Source organism: Python bivittatus, unplaced genomic scaffold (assembly GCF_059951505.1).
Source record: "Python bivittatus isolate LINGU-HERP-01145 unplaced genomic scaffold, Pbiv_v1 ctg000190_np1212, whole genome shotgun sequence".
Lineage (NCBI taxonomy): Eukaryota > Metazoa > Chordata > Lepidosauria > Squamata > Pythonidae > Python > Python bivittatus.
Window position 1 is genome coordinate 11705774 of NW_028277042.1, and position 26202 is coordinate 11731975.

General features: G+C 40.7%; 2 protein-coding genes across 7 annotated transcripts in view; one reads left to right on the forward strand and one right to left on the reverse strand.

Annotated features, from left to right (window-relative positions):
* Positions 1-15009, forward strand: part of RHPN2 (rhophilin Rho GTPase binding protein 2) — a 36912-nt gene extending 21903 nt beyond the window's left edge. Inside the window, exons 7-16 of one of the 2 annotated variants that reach the window (XR_015795270.1) lie at positions 397-563; positions 4251-4438; positions 4907-5063; positions 6501-6620; positions 7861-8055; positions 9403-9479; positions 10261-10407; positions 11249-11404; positions 12593-14357; positions 14510-15009. Coding sequence is in view for 1 of the 2 variants with exons in the window: in XM_088136057.1 (XP_087992183.1) it covers positions 397-563; positions 4251-4438; positions 4907-5063; positions 6501-6620; positions 7861-8055; positions 9403-9479; positions 10261-10407; positions 11249-11404; positions 12593-12847 (1462 nt within the window). In the remaining variant the exon portion in view is untranslated. Of the gene's footprint in view, positions 1-396; positions 564-4250; positions 4439-4906; positions 5064-6500; positions 6621-7860; positions 8056-9402; positions 9480-10260; positions 10408-11248; positions 11405-12592 lie in introns of both variants that reach the window. The other variant, XM_088136057.1, reaches the window with a different exon arrangement.
* A 1873-nt stretch (positions 15010-16882) lies between these two features.
* On the reverse strand, positions 16883-26130 carry FAAP24 (FA core complex associated protein 24). Of its 5 annotated transcripts, none has more exons than XM_025166146.2 (5): positions 26055-26130; positions 24025-24361; positions 23051-23190; positions 21153-21305; positions 16883-20572 (listed from the first exon to the last, which is right to left on the reverse strand). In XM_025166146.2, exons 2-5 carry the CDS (start codon positions 24131-24133, stop codon positions 20330-20332), a joined length of 645 nt encoding a protein of 214 aa, XP_025021914.1. In that variant the 5' UTR covers positions 24134-24361; positions 26055-26130; the 3' UTR covers positions 16883-20329. The 5 variants fall into 5 exon arrangements, with proteins under 5 accessions (XP_025021914.1, XP_015743405.1, XP_025021915.1 ...); XM_015887919.3 differs by having other exon boundaries at positions 25922-26100; XM_025166147.2 differs by having other exon boundaries at positions 24194-24361; positions 25922-26099.
* Positions 26131-26202: the final 72 nt, after the last annotated feature.

The window sequence follows — 26202 nt, forward strand, 5'->3', positions numbered from 1 at the left end:
CTTAAAGGCCCAAGGTTGAGAAACACTGCCCTAGAGGGAATTGTTGCCCCTCAGTGAAAGTACAAAAGGAATGGTGGCCAGGTTCACACATCATGCTAAGTCACAAAGTGATTTCTTTAGTTGTGGATTAATGGTTGTGTTTACCATTTTATTCAGCCCACCATAGTTAAACAAAGCATGGCTTAGCCCAGCATGGAAACCAGTCTGTTACTGAGATGAATCACAGGGCAGTGTCTATACCAACTGGGATACAAACTATATGTTGGGATCTAAACTGGGGTTAATGGGAAAAGAATGGTTTTGTGACATCTTGGAAACATTGTAAATAGAATCATTTCCCCCCCTTTTTCTTCTCTGGGTCATTCACGTTTATGTTCTTTTTGGTTTTTATTGAAGGTATGACTCTTTCACGGGGGTCCCCGTTTGTCAGAAGAATGTGTTGCTTGAAAAAGCCAGTATTTTATTTAATATTGGAGCTCTCTACACACAGATTGGCACAAGATGCAACCGCCAGACTGAAGCTGGGCTTCAAAAGGCCATCAATGCTTTTCAGAGGGCAGCAGGTAGGAACAAGAGAAGAGGGGGGTCATCCTCCCCAGAGCCCCTCCTCTAAAGAAATGCTTGGAGATTGAATGGCTTAATCCGCTTGTTTGCAGCTGCAATTTCCTCCGCCTTGTCTCGGTTCCCTGTCAGGTGACTTTCTGAGCTTAATTTCACACTCTTTGGACATCCAAGGGAGGCAGAATTAAAACCCAAAGAATTGTCAACAAGAATAGCAAGGACGGGGTTTTTTTTAGTTAAAACATTCTTTTCAAAATGTATTGTTAACTCCTTCTACCCTCCTCCCTGCCAGATTTATGGGAGGCACCTAAATAGGCTGTTTAACCAAAGCAAATATTGTTGTTGACAATGACTTACAGTTTGAAATGCTGTATACTTTTGGACCGTAATTAACTGCTTTCCAATCTTTGCAATCATGGTCCTTCCCACCCACCCCCCTTTTTTTTCCTGCTACTTGCAGGGATCAGCAACCTTTTCTGTCTGGAACACCATTGTGCAATCTTACACGATGGCCCCAATGCCTTTCCTGCTGCTGTGATTTTTCAGCAATATTTGTTTGTTTGTTTGCTCAAATTATATGACCATCTAACTCATGAATAATGAGTTGGAAGGAAGAGGGGTCTCTTGAACCCTGAGTTGGCAAGTTTCACATGTGGATCTCTGTTGTAATATGCCTCCACTGGCTTTCTATCAGTCGGTATATAACTTACTGCAGTTTAAGTTCCAAAGCATGAATATGTCATTTTGAGTGCCATAATTACTACTATTGTCAGTCTAGAGACCTGTCCCTCTTTGTAATAAAATCTTAGGAGCAACCATGTTCGACTGAGGAGGCAAATTCATATGTAGGGATATATAATGTGAAAAAATGGTTCTGAATACTGAGTTTACCAGTATCACCACCAAAAGATAACCTTTATGAAAACGACGACCTAATTTTTTTGAAGACCAAACTAAAAAAAGTTGGGGGAATACATTTTAGCACCTTTTTAAAAAGATGGGAGAGGGCTGGATGTTCAGTTATCAAAAACTGATAATGCGATATTATTCATCCCCTGCTCATAGCCTTTTGTGGACAGAATGATTGTTGCTAAGATTTTCATCCATAAACACAGCCCTGAACACGCAAACATAGAGGGAGGTGCTACTGAAGAGCATATGGTGAAAGAACAAATAAATATTGTTTTATGGACTTGGAGAGCGATAAAATAAACATTTCTCAAATCCTTAAGAAATGGAGGATTCGGCTAAGTGTTATCAGAGGTTTCTGACTTTTTTCCCCTTTGGGAAAGAAAAAATATTTTAATGTTGTCAGAGTTGCTATATAAAACAGCCCATACCGTCTGGAGATTAGCCCAACAGATGTAGGGTTAGGAGGCCGATTTTCTAATAAGGCTACCCAAATTTGCAAGCATCCCCAATCACTGGTTAGATTCAAATGGTGCTGAATCCTATTTTGATTTGTCCAAGTTTGTCTTAGCATGCTGGGTGAACCTTGCTGTTGTAATTTGAAAACCATGGTTTAAAGCATAGCATGGTAGGTCAACCCAGTTACCCTCTCGGCAAGATCTCCAGCACATATTCTTTCCTACCAAACAAGCAGCCCAAATTACAGTTTGTCTGTAGTAGGAGTGGAAAAAATGCAATCTCGTCAAGACTTCAGGCTCTCTCTTTTTCTCAACAATCCTCGGTTTGTTTGTATACATGAGTTTTTGAGAGAATGGGTTTGAGTGAGGTATGTTAGGTTCCCCTATCCCCACCCACAGGACTGACATTGCCTCAAGTTTTAATTTCAGATAATAATAACTGTAATTTCAATGCGGCAGCCAAATGTTGGGTGGGTGGGAGAGAGGGAGGGTTTGCAGCAGGGCGCAGTGCAACGATCCATTTTTGTGCAATTAAAACTCGCTGATAAAACTTGACAAACCAGTTGGGAACAATGCATTTTTTGATGATCATATTTCAGCCCTGCTGAGCGCTACTAAGGATTTGAAGCTTCAGCAAATGTTTGTTTTTAAGGGTTCCCAAAGAATTGGTTTGTTTGGGATTTATTTGAATTAGGTCCAGCTTGGTTCAATCTGGCAAAGTTTGCCTGCTGAGGGACTTGTCACTTTGTCACAGCCCTGAATGAGCTTCTGGCTTCCCTGTGGGGAAATTTGGGTGTTGGTTTATAGAGTTGCTCAGAGATTTCTCAAATTCCCAAGGGCCCCTTTGTTTTTCCTCCTCTCAATTGTCATGATGATAGTATTGTATTTAAAAATATATTCATGCCACCCAATTTTATCTTGGAAGTTAGACTAGGTAGAGTGAGAGGATCAGGGGTGAAGTCATTCCACCAGCTTCATAGTACAAACTATTGATAACAGAAATAGGGATGTGATCTCCATCTTTCATAATCAGAACTGGAACCCTTGCAACTGCTTTCAAATCATAATAATAAAAAAATTGAGATCTCCACACACGTTTTCTGCACTGTATCTGTTTGGGCCCTAAACTATTGCTTATTAAAATGCATTGGATTATATAAAATGAATAAAGATGGCATAGCAAGTGAGATAGGCAGGAAAATATCTTAGAACTTATCTACCAACATTTTTTTGCCTTTTTTGTTCCTTTGCTGCTTGTTTAATATCTGGTGTTCCTCGCTAGAAACCAGGAGCATATGTAAACTGAATTATATAGTTATGTGCACCTTATCCTTTTGCACATGTGCAACTTGGCTACATCAAAAATGTTTACCTTGCCCAAACTGTCATTAAGAGCCTTTGATGTTTGAGGCGGAAATGCATGGATGAATAATTTCATTGTGAAGGATTTTTCCTGCCAGCTGAAATAGTTTCAAACTTGATATTTTGTTAGCTGTGGATGTGGACTGGGTTTAAAGGAGTGTAACTCAGCTTATGTGATCACATATAAATGAGTCTCCTTCCCCAAATTCTGGACTGATTTGTTTCAAAGTCCTTAACTGTAGCTCCCAACTTTGAATGTCATGTCATGGTTAGACTGTCAGGGACTGTGAAAGATTGTGGAGAGGCTGGGAAAGTAACACAAGGAATGTTGGACATAAAACAGCCAAGAGATAAGAGTGGAGTTTGTTAGTAGCTTATCTCTTAAGTGACAGGTCCATTCAGGTTGCAAAAAAGCTTGAGGAGAAGAAACTTCTCCTTCACAAATTCATTAATGAATGCTGGAAATTGGTTGTTTCCAAGGTTTTATATCTTGCCCCTAATTGTGACATTGAAAGCACCTTTTAGAAGACTAGGTGATTATTGCTCCCATATTTGTGTGTTGTTGGGAAGTGGGAGTGGGAGAGAAAACTCGACATCTTACAGTATCTTCTAGGCCAGTGTTTCTCAAGCTTGTCAACTTTAAGATGTGTGGACTTCAACTCCCAGGATTTCCCAGCCAGCATGCTAACTAGGGATTTCTGGGAGTTGAAGTCCACACATCTTAAAGTTGACTTGAAAAACACTGTTCTAGAACCCTCCAGCAATCTTTATAACAAAGTAATAGTACTGAAGACAGGCTTTACCTTGTCTCGGTAATGTTTGTATGACACAAAGATGTAAATCTAATCATAGACTGAGAGATGACTGGCTGAATGCAGCCACCATTGTGTTTTCTGCAAGTTCTTTCTAAAAGAACTGATGTTCTAGTATTTTTGTTTTCTGTTTCTTCCCCAATTTCAGGAGTTCTAAACTATCTAAAAGAAACTTTTACTCACACTCCAAGTTATGATATGAGCCCTGCCATGTTGAGTGTGCTGGTCAAGATGATGCTTACTCAAGCTCAGGAGTGCGTCTTTGAACAGATCTGCCTTCCTGGGATACGGAATGAATTTTTCACACTTATAAAAATGGCCCAGGAAGCTGCGAAGGTAAGCTGCGTGAGAGAAGAGTGGAAGGTGCATCTTGATCATTTGGTGACATTGGTACAATATGATGATTGCCTGGGGATATAGTAGCCATCCAAGAATCAAAGGAAGCTGACGCTTTTCCTATTATTTGATACTAGGGAAGCAACAGAAGAGATATTGTAATACTGTAGTGACCCCCCCCCCCAAAATTCATTTCAACAGTGAAGATTAGAACGCTGTTTCTCTTTCTGAAAGTTATTCTCAGCCTTTTCGATTCAATGATGAATGTCTGTGAAGAAAACACGGTCCTCTACAGTGATCTGTAAAAGTCCTTTCTCATTTTTATTCTTTATTAGCACAATATGCATTTTTTTTAACGTACAGACTCCAATAACTGTATAATTGATCTGCACCAACCCTGACTGCCCTGAGTGTGCTTTTAATATAAAGTCAGTAGCTCATACTTGGATCTTGTGCTTTGTTTTTAAGGTTGGAGAGATGTACATGCTGTTGGACACAGCTATGAGTCAAGCACCAGTCAAGGAGAACATCCCCTACTCTTGGTCAAAACTGGCCCAAGTCAAATCAGATCATTTCAGAGCTCTGGCGCATTATTTTGTGGCAACTATGTTGAGCGACCACCAGTGTAAGGGGATTTTCAGATTTGTACATTCACTTGCCTACCTATCTATGGACTAAGAAATGGAACCATTCTGAAAGTATGCCATATTCATTTCTATTTGGGGGGTCTGTGGGGGGAGGGATCCTAAAAAATCAAGATGGCAACTTTGATCATGGGGTTGAGGCCACTATCTTGATTTTTTTGGAGCCCACCCTGTGGATACCACTGGGGTCCCTGCACACACAGGCCCCACAACTCTTGTGAGTCCTGGAGCCCTTTCCTCTGAAGTTCACATTGCCAAAATGCAGTGTCCAGAAGCGCTCTTCAGCTTCTCCAAAATGAAGAAAATGGATTCACTGAATATTTTATGTCCCTCTTTAAATATTAGAATAAGAATGAAAAAAGTAGGGGAAAGGAGTTTAAAGAATAGTACTGTCTCCATCCTGTGATACTGACATATCTGGTGACACCCATTGAAGAAGGCTACTACCAAAGAGTTACAAGAGTTTATTTTACTTCCCCATCAAAAAACTCTATGCCTGATTTGTGTTCAGCCTTTCAATGTATCCTGCTGTTCTCCACCTATTATTTATTTATTTAACAGGCTTATATGAAAGTATTTAGATAACTGGTTCACCACTATCCTTAACAAATAGTTTTGGATAATCTCATTACATAGTAAAAAATTTTTAAAAAGAAAAGGATTTAGTAGCATTTGCAAGGCAGCTATTCTGTAAAACATGATGGCAACCTTACGTTTGCTAGATGTTTTGGACTAAAGTCCCATCATACCTTGTCTGAATTATAGTGATGTGTACTGGTCTATGACTGTAATAAAGTAAAATGAAGTAAATTATAGTGATGATAACAGGAAGATGGTAAACATGCATTGCTTTTATTGTTAGTTTACATAAAAGATCTTTGATTTTCCCAGCCCTACTTAAAGGAAAGGAACATGTTTTGGTATTTGAATATGAACTTTCAGCAACAGATAGGAGAAAGAAATCTACCCCTGAAATTTAGATGGATTATAAATTCATTAAGGTAGTTTCCACTTAAAACAAATGGTAAAGCATCAGATACGACTGGCCCTTAATAGGAAATATGTTGTAATTAGGCACAACTAAACTTCCCTGATACTCTATTTTTCTTGGTGTGCTGGGAGTTGAAGTCCACACCTCTTAAAATTGCTGAGATTGAGAAACGTTCAACCAACGTTTGAAAAGAGGCTTTTAATCTGCTAACTGAAAGATTGCATCTGGGGAACTGATCATTCAATGAACTTATGAACAGACTGAAGTGTGAGAAACCATAATTCAGGAGAAATACAGGCTCTGGAGCTGGTGGTTGCTATGGGGTATCCTTTGCTCAGCAGGCCTGAAGGCACCTCACCTGGGCAGCAACTGAAAGTAAACCAATGTTTATCCTCTATTTCCTTTGTATTTATTCTTGTCACCCCAGTACATCAGAACGATGATGAAGATCAACAGGAAAAGGTTTTTTGCCAGCTGTACGACCACATGCCTGAAGGAATGACACCCTTAGCTGTCTTAAGAGATGGAAGCCAGCGTAAACAACTAGGTAAGGGCGAACTCTTTTTAAGATATAACATCCAAATATCCATGGTTGATAATCATGTGTCAGAACATCCAAGCATGGTCTTTGCTCCAGTATATGCCATTTTGTCTTCCCTAAATTGGTGAAATCTATGAGCCTTCTCTGCTTTTGGAAAAAAAGGGTTGTCCACAGTGCAGTTTCTCAATCTCAGCAACTTGAAGAGGTGTGGCCTTCAACTCCCAGAATTCCCCAGCCAGCATGCTGGCTGGGGAATTCTGGGAGTTAAAGTCCACACCTCTTCAAGTTGCTGAGATTGAGAAACACTGCCGTAGTAGATAAGTCATAATGTGGTTTGGACAGCTTTGACTTGGTAAAATAACTGTGTTCACACACAGCACAATGAATCATTCTAAATAATGTGGCTTGTATGATTTTGGATAGGCAGAGCTGTTGTGGCTTAGAAATCCTGGATTTTTATGGTGCAGAAGTCCATCCTATTTATTTATTAATTCATTTAGTTTATACCCTGCCTTTCTATTTAAGTGAATATTGAAAATGGTGGTTTTCCATTTGTTTAACAAACAATGAGTAGGAAAATCACGACTTAGCATGATGTCTGAAGCCAGCCAATATATTAAGTCCTGGCCTTTAACTATGATTTGTTGAATACCAGAGTTGGGATTATGCAATGCTAATTTATATTCTGTAATTTACAAATATGTTTAGTGTGTTGGATTAACCTGGCCATTTTTTGCTTGGAAATCATGATTTCAGTTTTAGTGTGATGTGTGGACCTAACAAATTATGCCTTATTCAAGGAATCATGGTCAAGCAACCTATAGTTTAATAGATGGCTGAACTTAGTCAGCCCTTAAATTGAAGGAGGATTCTTCAAATGATGAACTGCTGGATTGGATACTCAGATGTCTTATGGCCCTATTTTGCTGACATTTAGGTATCCTAAAGAGGAAAAGAGCCAGTTTGGTGTAGTGGTTAAGGCATCGGGCTAGAAATCAGGAGACCATGAGTTCTAGTCCTGCCTTGGCATGAATCCAGCTGGGTCACCTTGGGCCAGTCACTCTCTTTCAGCCCTAGGAAGAGGCAATGGCAAGCAATTCCAAAACTTTGCCAAGAAAACTGCAGGGACTCATCCAGGCATTGCCAGGAGTCAACCCTGACTCAAAGGCAGAAGAAAAACAAAGGGTAGGGGGAGAATGTCTTCCAGATCTCGTGGTTTATTAAAGGTGCCGTTTTCCTTTTCCAGGAAGAGTTCATTTGCACAGAGCCCTCAATTATCACGAAGAAGCCTTAAGAGTTTGCAGCTTATGCAGAAAGCTCCGGAATATAGAGATCCTTCAGGAGATTTTATCCGTAGCACACAAGCAGTCCCTTCTCAAATACACCCAGCAGGAGCAGAAAGATGACTTCTTTAGTTTGGTGCAGGCACCCAGTATCCTTTGTAAGTCCTTTTCAGACTGGGATGTCCCAGAAGTGGATCCCTTTTTGTCTGTCTGTCTGTCTGTCTGTCTGTCCGTCCGTCCATCCATCCATCCATCCATCCATCCATCCATCCATCCATCCATCCATCCTATATAGCCACCCATCTCATATACGAATATGACTCCAGGCAGCTTATAAACAATTAAAAAAAATATCAAAACAACTAAAAAGAACAATACAACAATTTAAAAACAAGAACAAAATATAAAAGCATATTAAAAAACATCATAAAACACATAAAACTCACAGCTGAGGTGATCCCATTCATACCAACGATCAGTACGGTCACTGCACCGGTCCACCACGCTGCTGGGTCGGTCCCCATGCCCGTTGGCAAACCCAAGTCTTCAGGGCCTTGCAAAAAGCCAGCAGGTCAGGGCCACTCTGATCTTCCGGGGGATAACGTTCCACAGGGCAGGGGCCATGGCAGAAAAGGCTCTCTTCCTGGGTGCTGCCAGACCACATTCCCCTGCCTGACAAGGCCTGCAACGTACCCCTCATACTGGACCTTTTCTGTACTTTTCAGCCTGCTTAGTTGCTAGAAATACGAAGTCTAAATTCGAAAGGTTCCAATTCAGTTCTTACGTTCATCTAGAGCTGGTGGCTACTCTTTCAGTGCAGCTATTGGCATTTATTGATTGTATTATTAATTCCCAGGTTTTTAATGCTGCATTTAAACTAAATGTTCCCACAGTGATTTACTGATCTATATTACCCTCTTAGCATAACAATACCTAAGAATTAATCAACAAAATCAAAGCACACTGTTAAAACAGCGAGCAGCTACTAACATGTTTCTCCCATTGTATGGAGCTCCATTTTAGCAAATGTTTACTGCTGCTATTTTGTGCTGTTTTGATCCTGTTGTAATCATCCAAGATTTTTGTTTTATTACAGTGTGGAAAAATGTGGTCTTAAAACTGTTTCTAAAGCCATGGTATTCCATGTACTTTGTCCCAGTTTGTAAAAATCAGCTTTGGTGGATGGAGATGCATGAAGGGTGGACCGGTGGGAAATGGAAAAGTATATAATCTAAGATCGGAATCTTTGCTGACATGATTCAGGTTCTAAGTGGATACAGGTTTAGTCCCATTGGAATGGCTAGATTGCTAAGTTTTAAAGCTACAAAGAAAAAGTTCCAGATCCTCAGTCAAAGATGAAGCTTTTGAGATGATCTTCGAGCTAAGCTGCTTCACACAGCTGCTGTGAAATTGGGAGAGGGTGGAAAAAGAAAACATATTGCTTTGAGCTTCCCAGAAGCGGTTAAAAAAAAATAATAGATCTATTTGCTTTGCTTTTGTTCTAGCCAAGACGAATCACAAAATAGAACTAATTGTTCCTCTGTTCTCCAATGTGAAAGTGAGAGACTTCTTTGAAAGGCTGGTATGTCTGAAGCTATCTACTCTCCCGCCATTATGACGCATTGTCCGTGATATGTATGAATGCTTTCTTGCATCAGAATTAAAATAACTATGAAAATAATCTGCAGCTTCTTGAAATCTATCACTTGGGAGGGCTTCTCACTGCAAACTAGCAGTGGGTCACGTCTATTTACGAACATGAGGTTAAGGTTTAGCTCGAGTTAAGGCTAGCGGTAGTTTAAGTAGGCACACTTTGATAGATTGGTTTTCTTCGCAGCTTCAAGCGCTGTGTAAAACTCAGCCATTGCCATTTGTAAATTTTAAAGCTTAGTGTGCTGTGTGAAGCCAGGTAGAGGGATTTATTCAATAAACCATGGCTGAGCATATATGTTAACCCAACTATGATGGTGACAGCTGTGGACTGGATGCAAATCTCTCTAAAGTTCATTTTGTCTTAGGCTAAATATGTTGTGTGAACCCATTACGGTGGTTTGTGCAGTGTCTGTGGTTTCTACTATGACCCCAAACAGTGGTGGGCTATTGAACAAACTATGATTAAGAGCATTATAGCTAGGACAATATGTAAACCTGGTTGAACTATTTTCATAGTTAAGATACTGGTGTGTGTATTGTGTCCTTATTGAGTCTATGAAGAATAATATGTAAATTACTAATTGCTGGATACTTCTAGAAAACATAGAAGGTCTAGGGGAATACCTGTAGGGAGAGAGGCTTTCTATAATTTTGATTAACATTTGCAAAACAGAATGAATAATTTAACTCTACTGCTCTCTGTTTCTCAGGGCCCACTTACAGTGTTTTCAGCTAAGCAGAGGTGGACACCACCTCGCATAATTCGTTTCTGCTGTGAAGATGGCATGTTGGGGTTTACTCTCAAAGGAGGCCCACCAGTGCACATTGACTGCCTTGACCCAGCTTCTCCTGCAGCAGTAAGTGGACCTTTTAGATCTAGCAGTTCCACTTCCATATCACTTAGCGCACCCTTTAGAGTTGTTCAGAGTGTAAAGGGTTAATTTCAGTGGAATTTTGTACACAACTGGCAGAAACATACATTTGAATCCGTCAGATACTTAATCAACTGTCTTGCTTCAATGGGCTTTTTTCGCTATTTGAAATGCCCTCCCTGGTATTGATTTAGTGACTGAGTCTGAAAAATAGTCTATTGTAAGCCATAACCTAAAAGAAAACTGGGATTCCACCTAACACTTTGGATTGGTCCAATTTAAATGTTGTATATTTTCTGTATGGGCGCTTTATTATACCTTATTTGTAGACAGTGAAAGAGTAGAGTAGTAACCCTTTTTCTTCCTCTGTTAAGTTCTTCAAGACTGGGTTTATGCATCTCACTAAACCATACATGGCTTAACCTTGGTATACCAAATAAAACCCAATTGGCTAGGTTCACTTAGTATGCTAAGCCAAATGTAAGAAAGACATTTTATGGCTTGACAGCACAATATGGAAGCCCAAACAGCGAGAGTTTTCCCACGTGCCCAGATTTACTAATGAAATCATGAACCTATTGATTCAGAAGTAAGTCCCACTAGGCACTATGGGATTTATTCCCATACGATTGATTGATTGATTGATTGGGTTTGTACCCCATTATAATCAACTGACCCTATGTAATTAGAGATAGGATTGCAATCTAGAATATTCATCATTTTGATCTGGCTTCCATAGTGAAGCTGGAAAGTTAAAACTGGTAAGAAAAGTTTGTCAGATTCTGCTGGGCTTAGCAGATGTTGAGGAATGCCCAATGATTTTTAGTTGGCAGGTCTGAAAGAAGGAGATACCATGATCGCTGTTGAAGGCACAGATTGCAAATGGTTGGGAACAAGTGACGTCTTGGAAAAACTCCAGAATTTGAGAGAGCGGGAGATTGAGATCCAAGTGATCAGCTGTCAAGAAACAACACCTTCCTTGGTAAGTAAAGCTGTGAACAAAATTTCACTACAAGGGCATCAGGATTGCAAGATATTAATTCATTAAATTATGTTTAAGCAATAATCTGGACCTGTATGATGTTTGTTTATTTTTAATGGTTCCTGCTTTTTTCAAGCGTAAGCCACCTAGACCTGTTTGGAGTCAGGGGGCCTCTAAATTGTATTAAATTAAGTTGAAAATTCAATTATGCCATAAGGTGAGCTGAGCTCCATTCCCCTTTTATTATGGTTCCCACCCACCCCCACCCCAGTTGCCATAGCAAATAACTAAAAACTAATGATATGAGTTTCCACTGGTTTTTGTTTTTTACAAAGATTAAAATAAACTAGGGGAAAAGAAAATGTTTCTTCAGCCTTTGCAACTTTTAATTCTTTTAAAAAACGAGCAAAGAGGAAGAGCTTCTGCTTGCAAAAAACATTGTTCTATTCTCCCGCACAGCCTTTTCTTGAAAAATGATCCTTATTATTTTTACAGAAATAAGGTTAGTGCTCATTGCAACTATGTTTTGGAAATTTTACTCTGAGCAAAGAAACTTTTTCAGAAACTATGTTGCAAGGAGACAAATTTCATGTCCAAATTTAATAATAAGCACATTTTTTTTGAAAATCCATCTATATGCAGGTAGTCCTTGCTTAAAGACCACAATAAGGACCGGAAAATTGGTTGTTAAGTGGGGTGGCTGTTAAGTGAGTCACCACAAGACCAGACCCGATTTTACGATCATTTTTGCGATGGTTGTTAAGCAAGTCACTGTGGCCATTAAGTGAATCACATGGTCGTTAACAAATCCAGCTTCCCCAATGGATGTTTTTTGCTAGAATTTGCTTAACAACCACATGATTTGCTTAATGACTGTCGTAAAAAAGGTTGCAAATTGCAATCACATGACTGCAGGGGTGGTGCGATGGTTGTAAGTGCAAGAACAGGTTGTAAAGCACTTTTTCCAAGACTGTTGTAACTTTGAATCGTCATCAAATGAATGGTCGTTAAGTGAGGACTACCTGTAGACTTGGAGACTGGCCCAGGGAGAATTTAATGAATGCAGAAGAATAGCATCCTCCCATCACAGAATATACTTTAAACACTGTGTGTTCTCTGATGGCTTTCCACTTTATGTTTCCAGAATCTCTTTTTTTAAATGCTGGTCTCTTCCTCCTTCCCCTCCAGCATAACAAAAGTGCCACTTACTCTGCGGGGATGCAGAAGACATACTCCCTGATATGTTTGGCCATGGAAGAAGATAGAACCGACAAGGCCAAGAAGGTGACTCCTAAACCATCCTTCTTGAGTTGGGGAACCAAAAATAGGCAGAAAGCCGCGAGCACACTCTGCCTGCCTTCAGTTGTAAGTGGCAGCTCCACCATTAAGAAGAAACTGGCGTCTCCATTCACGCTCTTCAACACGGATAGTTCGTTGTACTAGGACTTGGAAACGGAGGGCACCCTCACCCAGAAAGGATCCCCGAATGGGTGTTGCAAATTCAAAAATGTAGCCTTTAGGAATCCAGAGTTGAGTAGCCCCGATTTACAATAATAACTACCCATTCAAACCTGGCTCCAGCTGTACAACTCGCAAGGATATGAAGGTTTTGGAAGTACTTCTTTCAGAAAGCTTCACGCACGTACGTGCTCCTGGAGTCCTCTAAAACTTCTGTATGGGTTTCTGTCTTAGTTATGATCTATCTTGGGAAACTACAGAATGGTTTTGCGGTGTGTAATATATGCTCTTCTGCTGCGAAGACTGAGGTTTTTCTGTTCTTTGTTTAAAAAATGTGAATGCATAACACCGTAATGCCATATGGCTGACCCTCCCTCCCATCTACCTTGGGAGAAGTAATAGAACTGTTTGCCACCCTAGCTCAGAATCAGAGGTGATTCCCTTGCTAATGACCTTGAAGCCCAATAAATGAGAAACAGGATGTGGGCCAGTTAGCAATGTTGTGTGAGTTGACAGTGTCCACAGCCAGTCAGAACCAAACTCTTAAATCAATTATTGAAGGTCCAGGTGGTGCAAAAGAGAGAGGATAACTGAATAAATCTAACAGGGTGCGGTGCAGGCAATCCCCCAGTTTAAGGTTTTAAAATCCTATTTTCTACCCTGCTTCAAGGTGGTTTAAACAAAAAGAACCATTTTTAAAAGGGAAATGACATTGCTTAGTGCCCAGAACTGGGAACAGGGTGGATGGCAGCAGAGAAGACTTCTGATACGTTCTACCCAGGTCCAGATTTTGCACAAAAGAATTTCAGACACCAGCATCTAGGCCTGTCACTGAAGCCTTCCATGGACTCAGGGCTAAGCCCACCAAGGGCAACCGGTTTTTGCATTTTCTGGTGTTCAAATGTTCCTGGAATTCCCACACCAAATGAAAGCGTTTCACCTACCACCAAGAGAAGCCATCCATTGACAGGGCACCAGATGTACCAGAAAGTAACCTGCCAAGGACAGCCTCGAAACCAACCTTGGGCCTGGTGCTTTTAAGCATCACAGGATGGATCCACTGGAAAACAGCTTCTGTATTGCAAGATCTTATGTAACTCGGTATCGTTTTCTACATACATCTGCCAAGCGTTAGAGTAAAGATGGAGATTTCCTAATATGGGCGGAGAAATCTGCTAGTGCAAATGGGAGAGAGTAGAAAGAGATCAGCCAGTTTGGTTGCAGACCACGTCCCTTGCACCTGCCAGATTTCATTTTAAATAGATATTGTAGCTCAGCAATACTACTTTTGAGGAGGATATCAACTGATGTTTTTCTCTAGTGCCGTTCTGTCTGAAGATGCATTCCAAAGAGCTGATAACATAACTTAATTACGCCTTTAGTGAAATTTATGATTTTGGCGCACTAATGAACATGCCCAACTGGAAAAGTAGTTGCAGCTTGGGGTTTTATTGTTGCTATTACTGTTTGTTTAAAGTTCCAGGCTGCTAACACAGTTGTATGTTAGGCTGAAATATTGCCTATAGCAGTGTTTCTCAACCTTGGGAACTTTAAGATGTGTGGACTTCAACTCCCAGAATTCCCTAGCCAGCCATGCTGGCTGGGGAATTCTGGGAGTTCAAGTCCACACATCTTAAAGTTCCCAAGGTTGAGAAACACTGGCCTACAAGGTAAATCTTAACAATGATAGGCTAAACATTTAAGGAAGGGAAATCCATATTCCCATTCAAACTCATTGAATCCATTACAGGAAGCTGAGACACTCCTCCATTATAGGAAATTTTAGAAGAAATTAGAGTAGAACTAGGAAAAATTTTTTTGGAAGGCCTGTAGATCAATGCCATTTTTTTTGGGGGGGGGGTGTCTTTTTATGTTTATACATGGTAGATGTAAATATATAAACTATTATTTAAGAATGAGTCCTGGTTTTGACTTATATGTGACAATGAACAACTTTTTACTGCAATTATGAATAAGAGAAAAGTTTAATTTTTCTTAACTGTTATGGTTGTTCAGAATGAAGGTTTTTTTTTTAAAAAAAGAATGTAATACAGTAGTGGCTGTTCTTTACATTATTCTTATTGTGCAATATTCAATCAATGCTGTGGAACTAATTCTAGTGTGTAATAAAATGTAGGTTGGGAGGATTCATTTGTTATTTTCACTTACACGTCGTTATCAGTAACATATCTATGATTATATTCCACTTTTGATTTTGGGGTTCTCCAGAGAAATGTATAGTGGCTGAATTCATGCACTATAGTATGCCATGGTTTGATCAAGGTACAGTTAGCTGGGTTCAACACTGAAGCAGAGGTAGGCAAACTTTTTGATCCAGGGCACATTGAGATTTTGAATGGATGTAGTGGGTGCACTCACAAAATGGCCACCCAAGCAGGCATAGCAGATCACAAAATGCCTATTTATAAACAGGTAAACTAGCCTCCCAGAATGCTCTCTACCGCCCCAGTGGGATCTTTGGGGACTCTAAAGGCATTCCTGCAAACAAACTACCATGCAGTGTTTTGTGAAATGCTAGCTTCATCCTTTTGATTATAAGATTCTCTTTTAAAATCAGGTGGGATAGGGAGTTCAGAGGGTCCCAGGTGAGGCATCTTGGAACACACATGCCCATAGGTGTTATATTCTCTAGCTTTGCCATAAAACCCTGGTTAACACCACAGTGGCTGAGTGCCACTCCCAAATCCAACCACCTATTTTATGCAGGTCAGCATTCTAGCTAGAAATGTCGATGACGTATAAAACTGCACAGTTGGGTTATGTTACTGCTTCTAGGACTTAGCAAAATTACATAGAAGTATGTACTAATCAAGCTATTGCCCAATCGTGGGGTTCGGATTCTTGACTAATAGGCCAGAACAGCTGTAATTTGTAAATGCTACTGTAAGTTCCTGTGCTGGTTAATGCAAGGGTGAGTGACCTATAACCCCCAGCCAAAATTCAGAAACCTTCTGCAAACAACAAGGTCTCTGCTTAGTGGCAAAGAAGGTGAGTCCCCTCGCTTTTCCTCGTCCCAGGGATCTATCTCGCCAACTTACAATTCGCAACGTTTGCCTTGGGGGAAAACAGCAAAGAAAGGTTCTTTGCCCCAGTTTTGGAGTCCATACGTGAAGCAACCAAAGTGAATGAATGGTGAAACCTACATTTTGTATGTGTCCTTTAAAATAAATCCCACTGAACCTGATGTGTTCCCAAGTCTAAATGTGTGAGGACTGAAACTACATGACTGTGATCCTGCGTTGTGCAGCCTGATCCAAAACATTTTGACTTGGCACAAGGTCCAAGTTTAAGGCCACTTAGTTCAAAGCCTCTTTAGAGGCAGCCAGAATTTCATTGGATTTAAGGTAGCTTTGCTTTAATAAATTCGATCCTTAGATCTGGTCATGGGTGAGATCATGAAGTTGCACTGTGAACTCTTGTCATTTTTGGATCACGTGCCATCAAGTTGTTTTCGACTCCTGGCGACCCTGTAGTCATCTCCATGATGATCACCACGTAGACAGTCATCTCCATGACAATCTATCCCATACCTGCTCTTTCAGGTCTCCCAAGGGTACACTCACTGCCACTGTAACTGAGTTCATCCACCTGGCTGCTGGTCGTCCTCTTCTCTTTCCTTCCACCTTTCCCAGCATTAAAGCCTTTTCCGAGAGCTGGGTCCTTGCATAATGTGTCCGAAGTGGGATAATTTTTTCTTGAGAGGGGAGATATGGAGTCTGTAGTCCAAGACAGCTGAATGGCTGCCAGGTATAGGGGAAGATATATTTTATGCATACAGGAAGAAACATCCTGAGGACCAGAACTATCTTCCCTTCATTGCTTCTCCCAAGTCTTTCCAAGATGACCTGGTTATGCTAAAGTTGGTTTACAGCACCCTTATTTTTTTTTTTTAATGTTTTGGACTGAAACCTTGTAAATCTGCATGGCCATCTCAGAAATTCTGACAAATAACAGAAAAGATGAGACTAAGAACTTAACTTCAATAGCAGTTAACAGCCCTTACACTCTTTTTATTTCTCAAATGATAGGTTCACTTACTCTGCTAGTACAGGGCAGCCACTTAAAACAATTAAATGGTCTTGAAAGCATAAATGAAGGGATTTCAATATACATAGAGATGATTGCAAAACCTGTTGACTGTAATAAGTTAGAAAAAATGCAATAGAGAGAAGCATATACATAAAGCTTAGGCAATCAGATAAAGCTAATGTAGCAACCGCTTATCCTGCTGTTGCCAAAAAAAGGCTCCTTACTGCCAAATTCAATCTACCAAGGAGAATAGAGATTCTTATCCAGTACCAATATAATATCATTCCTGCAGCCTGTAACAAGGCCAGACTTGCTCATTTTTCAAAAAATTGTATTGTAATTTACCCAAAAGGATTTTTTTTCTCTGAATAATGTACTTTTAGAAAGTAAAATTTAGCTTAACTGAAAATCTTGTAAAGAAGCCATATTTTCCTGTCTAATCTTTCTTTTTGGGCAAGGGAACTTTTTAAATTCAGGCTTGTCTTCCTTGGTAATTTCGCACTGCAATTCAAATAAATTGCCCCATTATCTTTAGATCACACAAAGGCCTTGGCTGATCCTGGAAAGCCAAGCAGGATCAGATCTGGTTAATACTTGAATGGGAGAATACTAGGAAACACCAAGGCTGTAAGATAGACTAAGAAATCAAATGACATCCTGAAAGATGACAAATCACTTCTGTAATGTTGCCAAAATAACATGGACATGCCTATGAAGTTACTCAAAGATCTTACTCACAGTCCTAAATGAAAATAACTTGAAAATGGAATCTATTGCCTAATTAATCAGGTATTCATGTGTACTGTTAAATGTCACAGTTTTTGATAGGGTTTTGTTAAAGTCAGAACTGTGATTTGTAAATACTGTAGAATAGATGAATAACAGAAGAGCAGAGTCAAATGTACAATGTTCAGTGAAATGAAACTATTGACCCTAAGCTCATAGGAACCGCAGTGGAAGGCACTCGAGATTCTGTCGTCACTTTTCTGCAGATGGAGTGGTCCAAAACACCCTTCATACTATGCTGGTTGACAACCACGGAAGGTGGGGGAGAAGGGGGCACAGAATAAAAGAAGCTCTGTGCTGAAACCTTACACACTTCAGCATATTGATCTATGACCTGAATCTCTTGGATTGATCCATCCATCCATCCATCTTTGTATGACCGCCCATCTCACAAAACAGGACTCTGGATGGTGTACAATAAAAAACCCCATAAAATGACAATATTAAAAAACATTCTACAATTAAAACATTATTATTATTATTAAAAGGCTAGAAGAGAACATTAGAGGTTACAAACAATGTAGCCACCTCATCAAGTCACCATTCCCTTGAAACCCCCAAGTCTATTCCATAAAGGTGTGGTTACCTTGCAATTCTAGCAGTTGTCCTACCTGCCCTTTTAAAATAAATTTTTTTTTTACAAGATTATTAAATGACTACAGCTGAATTTCCTGGAGAAAGGCAGGCACCCGAGGGCACCTTTTGTTATCTTTCATACAAGACAAGATTACCTTAATGGTTTTGCCCTTCTGTTGACTCAGGGGGCGTGAGGGAAGGAATCTCAATCGTTTTAACACAGTGTCTTCCTGCATGTACCTGGAACATCTCCCCTGAATTGCAAAACCTGCTTCTAAACACCCCTGTGCAAATCCTCTGTGACGTAGCAAGAGTATTGGATTAACCCGTTTTGCATTATCAACCTGCCTACTGTTAATTGTGGCCTTCAGCCATCAACAAAGTTCATCCTTGGCTTAGAACAATGTGAACTCAGCCATGAATGAGGGGTGCCTGTAATGATAAATACTGTTCAAGAGGTCAAAACTGCCTTAGGCTCTTTCTCTGCCCAGTTAGATGGCTGCACCTACTCAATCTTGGCTGATTTCAAAAAGCTAAGCATGGGAGGACCTACTTAACACTTAGAAGAAATACCGCCAAGACATTCTGGGGTGACGCGACTAGAATAGAAGTAAAAAATAAATAAATGCTGGAAGGCAGCAGTGGGAAACCACTCCTGCAACATTGCCAAGAAAACTGGACCAACACAGGCACCCAGAACCAAGCTTGAGTATCTTTCTCTATTTCATCCCCTAAGAAACAGCTGCTCGCCCAAGCTGTCTGTAGAACTAGACCACGTACAGTCAAGTGCCAAAAGGGTAACTCTGCCCCATCCTACTTGATGTGAGGTATGTGTACTTTCTTTGAAAGACGTGTGGGAGTTTTGGTTGAAAGGACCAGGTTACAACCTTTAAGCTCCACAGAAGCATAACTTTGCTGGAAGTGATATAGAGTGCCTCTGGGCAGCTAAGAAGTATGACTCACTCACTCACTCAGATACTCCTACATATTTCAGTTTGGCAGCACTTAAGGTGCCTTGTGCAAAAAGAATGTTCAGGTTCCACTCCTGCAGTAGTTTCCTCCCATGCCCACCTGTCACAAAATGTTTTTGATAGAGCAGATCCATAGGAGCACAGATCAAGAATGGAGGAAAGCCTAGATGACACCTATAAATAAGGTTTTGCAGAATCATACTTAATTCCAGAGAGAAACAAGGTTTTATAGTGCTGGGGTTTTATAGTGCTGTTTGTCCAAAGTGACCTCCTTGGGCCAATCTTATGAAGACCAAGTGAGAACAAGCCTCATAATTGATGACCCATCCAGTCAGCTACTATTATCTCATCACTATTATTCAAGCTAATCAGAACAGGGAATTGGCCACTGACTTTAACAAGAACAAAAATCAAATACATAACATCTTACTGTTCACAATAGTCAGTCAGCAAATAATCCATTCAAGGCAGACGCTCAGCAGCTTAGAATTCATAAAACTTCTCCAAAAACAAGTTATGAACGGTAGACAAAAGTCAAGTGGATTGATTAGGTTCCCCTTATGCGTCCAAAGCTACTTTGCAATAGGGATGGTCTTCTGAACGAACGTAAAATTCATTTACATTTAACCACCTGCTCTTTTTCTGCTCAAAAAGTTGACCTCATATCTTTCAACAGTCTTAACAAACAGAGATGAAGTCAGCCTTATTTGACTGTTCCTTTAAGAAGGAGCTGAGCTTGACATGAAGAACAACTTACTTAAGAAACTGTTAATACATTAATAAAGACTATTTAGAGGGAGACAAATGGGATGTTGGTGCTACAGCTAATTCTCCAGGAGGAAGCATCCAATGCAATTCATAAAAAGCAGCATCACTTCCAGCTGTCCTTAGTTGAAAGCCAAGGTTATCCCTGACAAAGCCCAGATGGAGGAAACATGGAGCTTAAAAATAATTTCCTGGTTTATTTGTTCCTCAAATGTAACAGAAGGCTCTCTGTGTTTCATACAAACTGAAATCCAACCATGTGTGTAAGAGAATGTGCCAGCCTTTCAAAAAGCTTCTCTCTGATACTGAAAAACCGTGATTATTTTGTCTGTGTGAAGAATGTATGGATTTGTTGTGCCAGGCTGTGGCCAACTATTCTTTCGAGCTCCTGGACAGAGGCATTGCAAAGCTGATGGAGATTTCCAAAGTTTTCCAGAAGAAGCAACGCCTTTGTTTTTCCAACTCCTGGAATCTGCTGAACTGTGTGGAATACAGATGACTCCAAGAACTTTGTGGATTTCTTACTATGGAAGGGATTACTGGACTTAGTTTGCTCGTGCACCTGAAATGAAATACAAGTTTAGTCTGGGTGCCCTCTTGTGGTTTTCAGTGCTAATTATTATGTGATTTAGAAAGATTTTCCGTAATAGGAAGGGTAGTGCTTTGGATGCAATGTGAAAGTGGCACTTTGGAATGTCCAGGACCACAGACCAGCAGTCATTAAAGTATCAGCATCTTTTTGCTGGAGCCATACAATCCTGGAAACAAACGTAGCTACTTTAATGAGTCACAGACAGGTATTGCATTCAAGTTTCGGAGCATTCTGAAGTACTTCCTCCAAAACTATTTAATAGGATCGCACAACCCTATTCTTCAAATTATTTTGCTGCCTCAAACCAAGGTCTGTCTAGTCCAGCATTCGGTTTCCTACAGAACCATTTAAAGACGTGAAGCTACCGTACACCAATTCTAATCATTAATCCATCCAAGGACCATCCACACTATGAACTTCAACTCCCAGAATTCCCCAGCCAGCAATGGGGAATTGAAGGCCACACATCTTAAAGTTGCCAAGTTTGAAAAACATTGCTTTAAAGACAGATACCCATTTAACAGTATCAACAGCTCTTGAAGGTACTTACCAACTGAACGATAAGTTGAGCAGCTTCCTTTTGGCTGGCCACTGGAAGTAATGTCATTCCAAGTTCCAGGACGACAAATTTCTGCACTTCGGGGAAATACTGGTTGCTTATCTGGGTTTTTTCAACTAATACAATCCCTTGAAGATTGCACGCCTTGAACAAGTAGAAACAATGAGAGCAACAGTATTAATGATGAGGATAAATCAACAGTCTAGAGTAGGCTCATTGGGAGGTCTGGGAAAGTAAAACGGTGTCCCTTCTCCACTCTGCTGCTTAAAATCACTGGTTCCCCAGTGTCAAAAACTATTGTTTCCTCATTGATGGAAGAGTATGAAATGAATGAATGGAATGGTTGGGTTCACATCAGTCAGGTCTGTGCATAAGAAAACCATAATACATGGCCATCAATTTCTCATTTTTTCCTGGAACAGTCAATTAGATACAGATGAACCAGATAAAGCTTTTCCAAAGCTAAATACATATTCCTGATGGCTGGGGTGGGTCTTCCGGGCTGTGTGGCCGTGGTCTTGAAGTCTTGTTTCCTAACGTTTCGCCAGCACCTGTGACCGGCATCTTCAGAGTGCAGGAGCACAGACAGGAGCAGTTCTCTCTGTGCCCAGGGTGATGTGACCCTTCTGTGGGTATTTATAGAGATCTGGGGGGGGAAGGGGGGGATTGGGGTGTGTGTGGGGGGGTTGGGTTACTGAGTGGCTGCTTGTTTTGGTGTCAGCATCTGTGTGTATCTTCCTGGGGATTAGGCAGGGTTTTTAATCCCCAGGAAGATACACACAGATGCTGACACCAAAACAAGCAGCCACTCAGTAACCCATCCCCCCCCCTTCTGGGATGCTGCTGGGGGTGATTAGCAAGTTCATTGTGTGAACTGTTCACATGTCCTGGTGGTTGAGCTGAGTTCGTTGACCTTTTGCAGGCTGTATTTTTCAGGATTGGTAGCCAGGTTTTGTTGATTTTTAGACTCTCCTCTTTTTTATTGAAACTGTGCTGGTGTTTGTGAATCTCAATGGCTTCCCGGTATAGCCTGGTATAGTGGCTGTTGGTGTTGTCCAGTATCTCTGTGTTTTCACCGCTGCAGGAGTATACCGCATACCATGCAGTTGCGGACAAGTATACATCGGGACCACAAAACGCAGCATCCATACCAGGATGAAAGAACACGAAAGACACTGCAGACTACAGCAACCAGAAAAATCTGCAGTAGCTGAACATGCTCTCAAGCACACTGGACACAAAATCCTATTTGAAAACACAGAGATACAGCCTGCAAAAGGTCAGGAAAATACACACAGATGCTGACTCCAAAACAAGCAGCCACTCAGTAACCCAAACCCCCCCAACCCCCCCCCCTCAGATCTCTATAAATACCCACAAAAAGGGTCACATCACCCTGGGCACAGAGAGAACTGCTCCTGTCTGTGCTCCTGCACTCTGAAGATGCCGGTCACAGGTGCTGGCGAAACGTTAGGAAACAAGACTTCAAGACCACAGCCACACAGCCCGGAAGACCCACCCCAGCCATCGTATGCCGGCCGTGAAAGCCTTCGACAATACATATTCCTGAGTTAAATACCAGCTACCTAGGCAAAAAAAATCTTCTTGCTATTAAAGCAAAATAACAGGATGATTATCAAAAAGGAAACAGCAACCCAAGGAAGGGAAACACATAGAATTATTTGATTTAGGATAAAAAAAAAAAAATAACACCCCTTATAACGGTAGATTTGGGTTGCTAGTATAGTTACTGATAATAGCGCATGGCGCTTTGCAGAGTACCAAAAAAGTTCTGTTATCCTTGAATTGTGATAAACTGATCCCATTTTTTTAACGATACCTACGTCCCTAAAAAAGATGATCCAAATTATACTTCAGAGGGTGCTTACATTTCTAAAACGAACAAGTCTTCTTTTGAAGCCATTTCCTGCCACCAGATCTGCTTCAGAAACATAGAGGACACAGGATCTATTTGGAAGATGAAAGTCCACAACTCCCAGGCCATCTTCTAGAATAAGCTTAATTTTCCCTTAAATGTGAGAAGCAATAAAAACTAGCAACCGCCATACTATTTTAGGTACGCAATTCCTATTTGAGTGAAACGTTGGTTGGGTTTACGTATCCTGCTAAGTTTGATTTTAACATTGTGCGAATCCAATATATTAAAACAGAACTCAATTGTAAATTATCAATAAGCTATGTTTAAACAAACCATGCCTTAGCACACTCTGCAAATCAAGCTGTTGTTTCATCTCCAAGTTCTAAGTAAGTTATTCAGCCAACGGTTTCAAGAGTGATCATTTCCAAAAACGTTTAGCACTACAGACTGAAAGTTTGCATTTAAACCAGACTTCAAAATCTGGCTTGCCATAATATTTTATTTATAGTATATAAAACTTGCATTCAAATTAATGAGAATTAAAACATTTCTGATAAAAATAATACCTACCCCTTGTGATCTAGTGGTATCTTTGGATTATCCTAGCTTAATAAAATGAGACACCCTACATTTTCTGGCTGTTTAGATAACCCATGGCCACTCTGGATGTTTGGGAAAATTATAATTAATAACTCCAGACCAAACAAAGATACTAAGCTCATATTTTGTAGTGTGATTAATACTCTGAAAGCCATTCACTGCAATATTCTAGTTCTAATAAAACAGGAAACCACAGTAAACAAGATCACCCAAACACAGGCAACATCCCTATCAGGTTTCCTTTTGCAGAAAACAGAAAAAGAAAGTCCACTGGAGTTGGGTACCCAATAAATTTAAACAAATAACAATGTCACTGGTTTAATTTGCAAATTCTAGGACGTTTTGGTAAGCAAAATTCTGTCTTTTCAACCAAGTACAATTTACCTTGCATCTCCTGAGCAATCTGTGAGCCCTTCCATTTCTCATGGCCAATCACGTGGCCAAAAGGAACATTTACAGCTCCTGCCCGGACCGGGGTGATATTATTTGCCATTATTAAACTTCCTTTGCTCTTGTAAGGTTATTTGTAACATGCAAGGGAAAAACAATCAACCTGTTATTCTGAAAACACAGAAACTGTACATTTCTCAGTAATCAGAGTTTGCCCATGAAATCCAAGTAGCTTCCCACTGATGGCGTTCCAGAAGGCTCTTCTCTTAGGTCCTGGGGGGTTAGAGCCCCTGCTGGTTGCATGATACTTGTTCTATACGTTGACTGCAATCTATAGAAAACAGTAAACAGATGGAGGATCCAATGTTTATATTGCTTTATATTGTGAGTTGGCCAAAGTCAGTCTGGAATCAGGGGCAGCTAAAGTGAATAAATAAATTTAAAAACCACAGTCTTTTGGGAACTATGGACAAAGAAGAGTTTACTACTGTTATTAATTCACATTTATTTGAACTTCATCTAGTAAAGATCCAGGATTAAGCATATGGGAGACTATGGGCAGACAGCCACTGGGAAATCGTATATCTCAGAGTGAAGGAAATGATTTGTGGGATAGCCCTAACAAAACATTATTCCACTTGTGGAGGCACTGCTGTTGCATGAAAGCATGTCAAAATTCTACTGCTGCCACACATATACATAATGTGCAATTCGGGCAAATTTTATGCACATGCATGGTTTAGCACAGTGTTTTTCAAGCTGTGTGGACTTTCACTCCCAGAATTTCCCAGCCAGCATGTCCACCCATCTTACAGATGCCAAGTTTGAAAAACACTGGCCTAGCATAAGGTTAAACCTAAGAGACCTCCTCAAACTGGCTCCCTGCAGATGAGAAGGATTTATTTCTCCAAGATAGTGGACACTGCAATACCTGGAGACAGCAGAATAGAAGAGAAAGAAGTGGAGAAAATCACAAGATACAAAGACCTCAAACAGAAGTAGAATGACTGTGGCAAAAGCAAGCAAAGGTAGTACCAATAGTAAGAGGTCCCTTGGGCGCAGTTTCAAAACAACTGGAGCACAGCTTGAACACCCTCAGCACTGACAAAATCACAATCAGTCAGTTGCAAAAGGCAGCTTTACTTGGAACAGCTGACATCCTGCAATACATTTAATATTATTAAACAAGAACATCTGCCTATCCCAGGTCCTTGGGAAGGACTCGATAGGTGGATAAAAATGCCAAATCCAGTCTAAACATCTGGCTGACTGTGCAACCAGCCATAATGATTCATTAAATGTATATGCCACCCAGCTCCCAGCAACCCTGAGAAATCCTAAGAATAGACTGGGAAGGATAGGAGTCCTTATCCCAGCTCTTTAACACTTTAACATCCAACTAGAGGCAGCTGGAGAGCTGTTCTTGCAAACAGAATCTAGCACAGCTGGAAAGGAAAATTATCTAGCCATGGTGCCCAGGTGGGCTTTCCACACTTTTAGAAGGGTCTTTTAAGGGAAGTTTGGCTAGTGGTTCCCACACTGTCTTCTTTCAAGTTAAGTAAGAGAGACTCCTTCCTCCAGGTATTTCTAAAATAAGCATTCCAGGACCAGAGGGCGATTGCTTTTTTTTTTTTAGCGTACCTTATTCTAATTTATTTTTTTCAAAGTGCTGTTTATATTTTTTTTAACATTGCTTTGCAAAGTGCAATGGACCCCTCTGCTTATATTTCTTAATACTGCTTTGCAAAGTGCAACGGACCCCTCCAGAGAAAGAGTCGAAAGGAAAAGGGTTATGGAACCATCCTCTTCCGTGAAACGCGTATGCTCGCTGGTTTCCAATGATGTGCAAAAGCAAAGCCCGCGAACGCCAGTTGCAAAGTACGCCTCCTACCATAACGCTTAAAACCCTGCACGGCAATCTCCAAAAACAATGCAAAACCTCCAGCGCCTTCCAATACACGTGCGAACGGGCACACACATGCAGGCAAACCAAGAGAACTCCTATTCAGCGCTTAAGCACCAACCGTCCTTCAGCTTCTGCTTCCACCTTTTCCAGCAGCGCGCGGCAGCCAATCGCATCCCTCCACTCCTTTCTTCCCGCCTCCCCGACAAAAGTAGGGCGTAAGGGGCGTGGCGGTACCTAACGGACGCTGGTTGCTAGGCGAAGGCGGC

Coding starts and splice junctions, on each gene's coding strand:
- FAAP24 (XM_025166146.2), bottom strand. CDS start 24,133: ATGGCAAATAATATCACCCCGGTCCGGGCAGGAGCTGTAAATGTTCCT. Junction 23,191..24,024: donor GATTGCTCAGGAGATGCAAG/GTAAATTGTACT, acceptor CTCACATTTAAG/GGAAAATTAAGCTTATTCTA. Junction 21,306..23,050: donor GACTTGTTCGTTTTAGAAAT/GTAAGCACCCTC, acceptor TACTTGTTCAAG/GCGTGCAATCTTCAAGGGAT.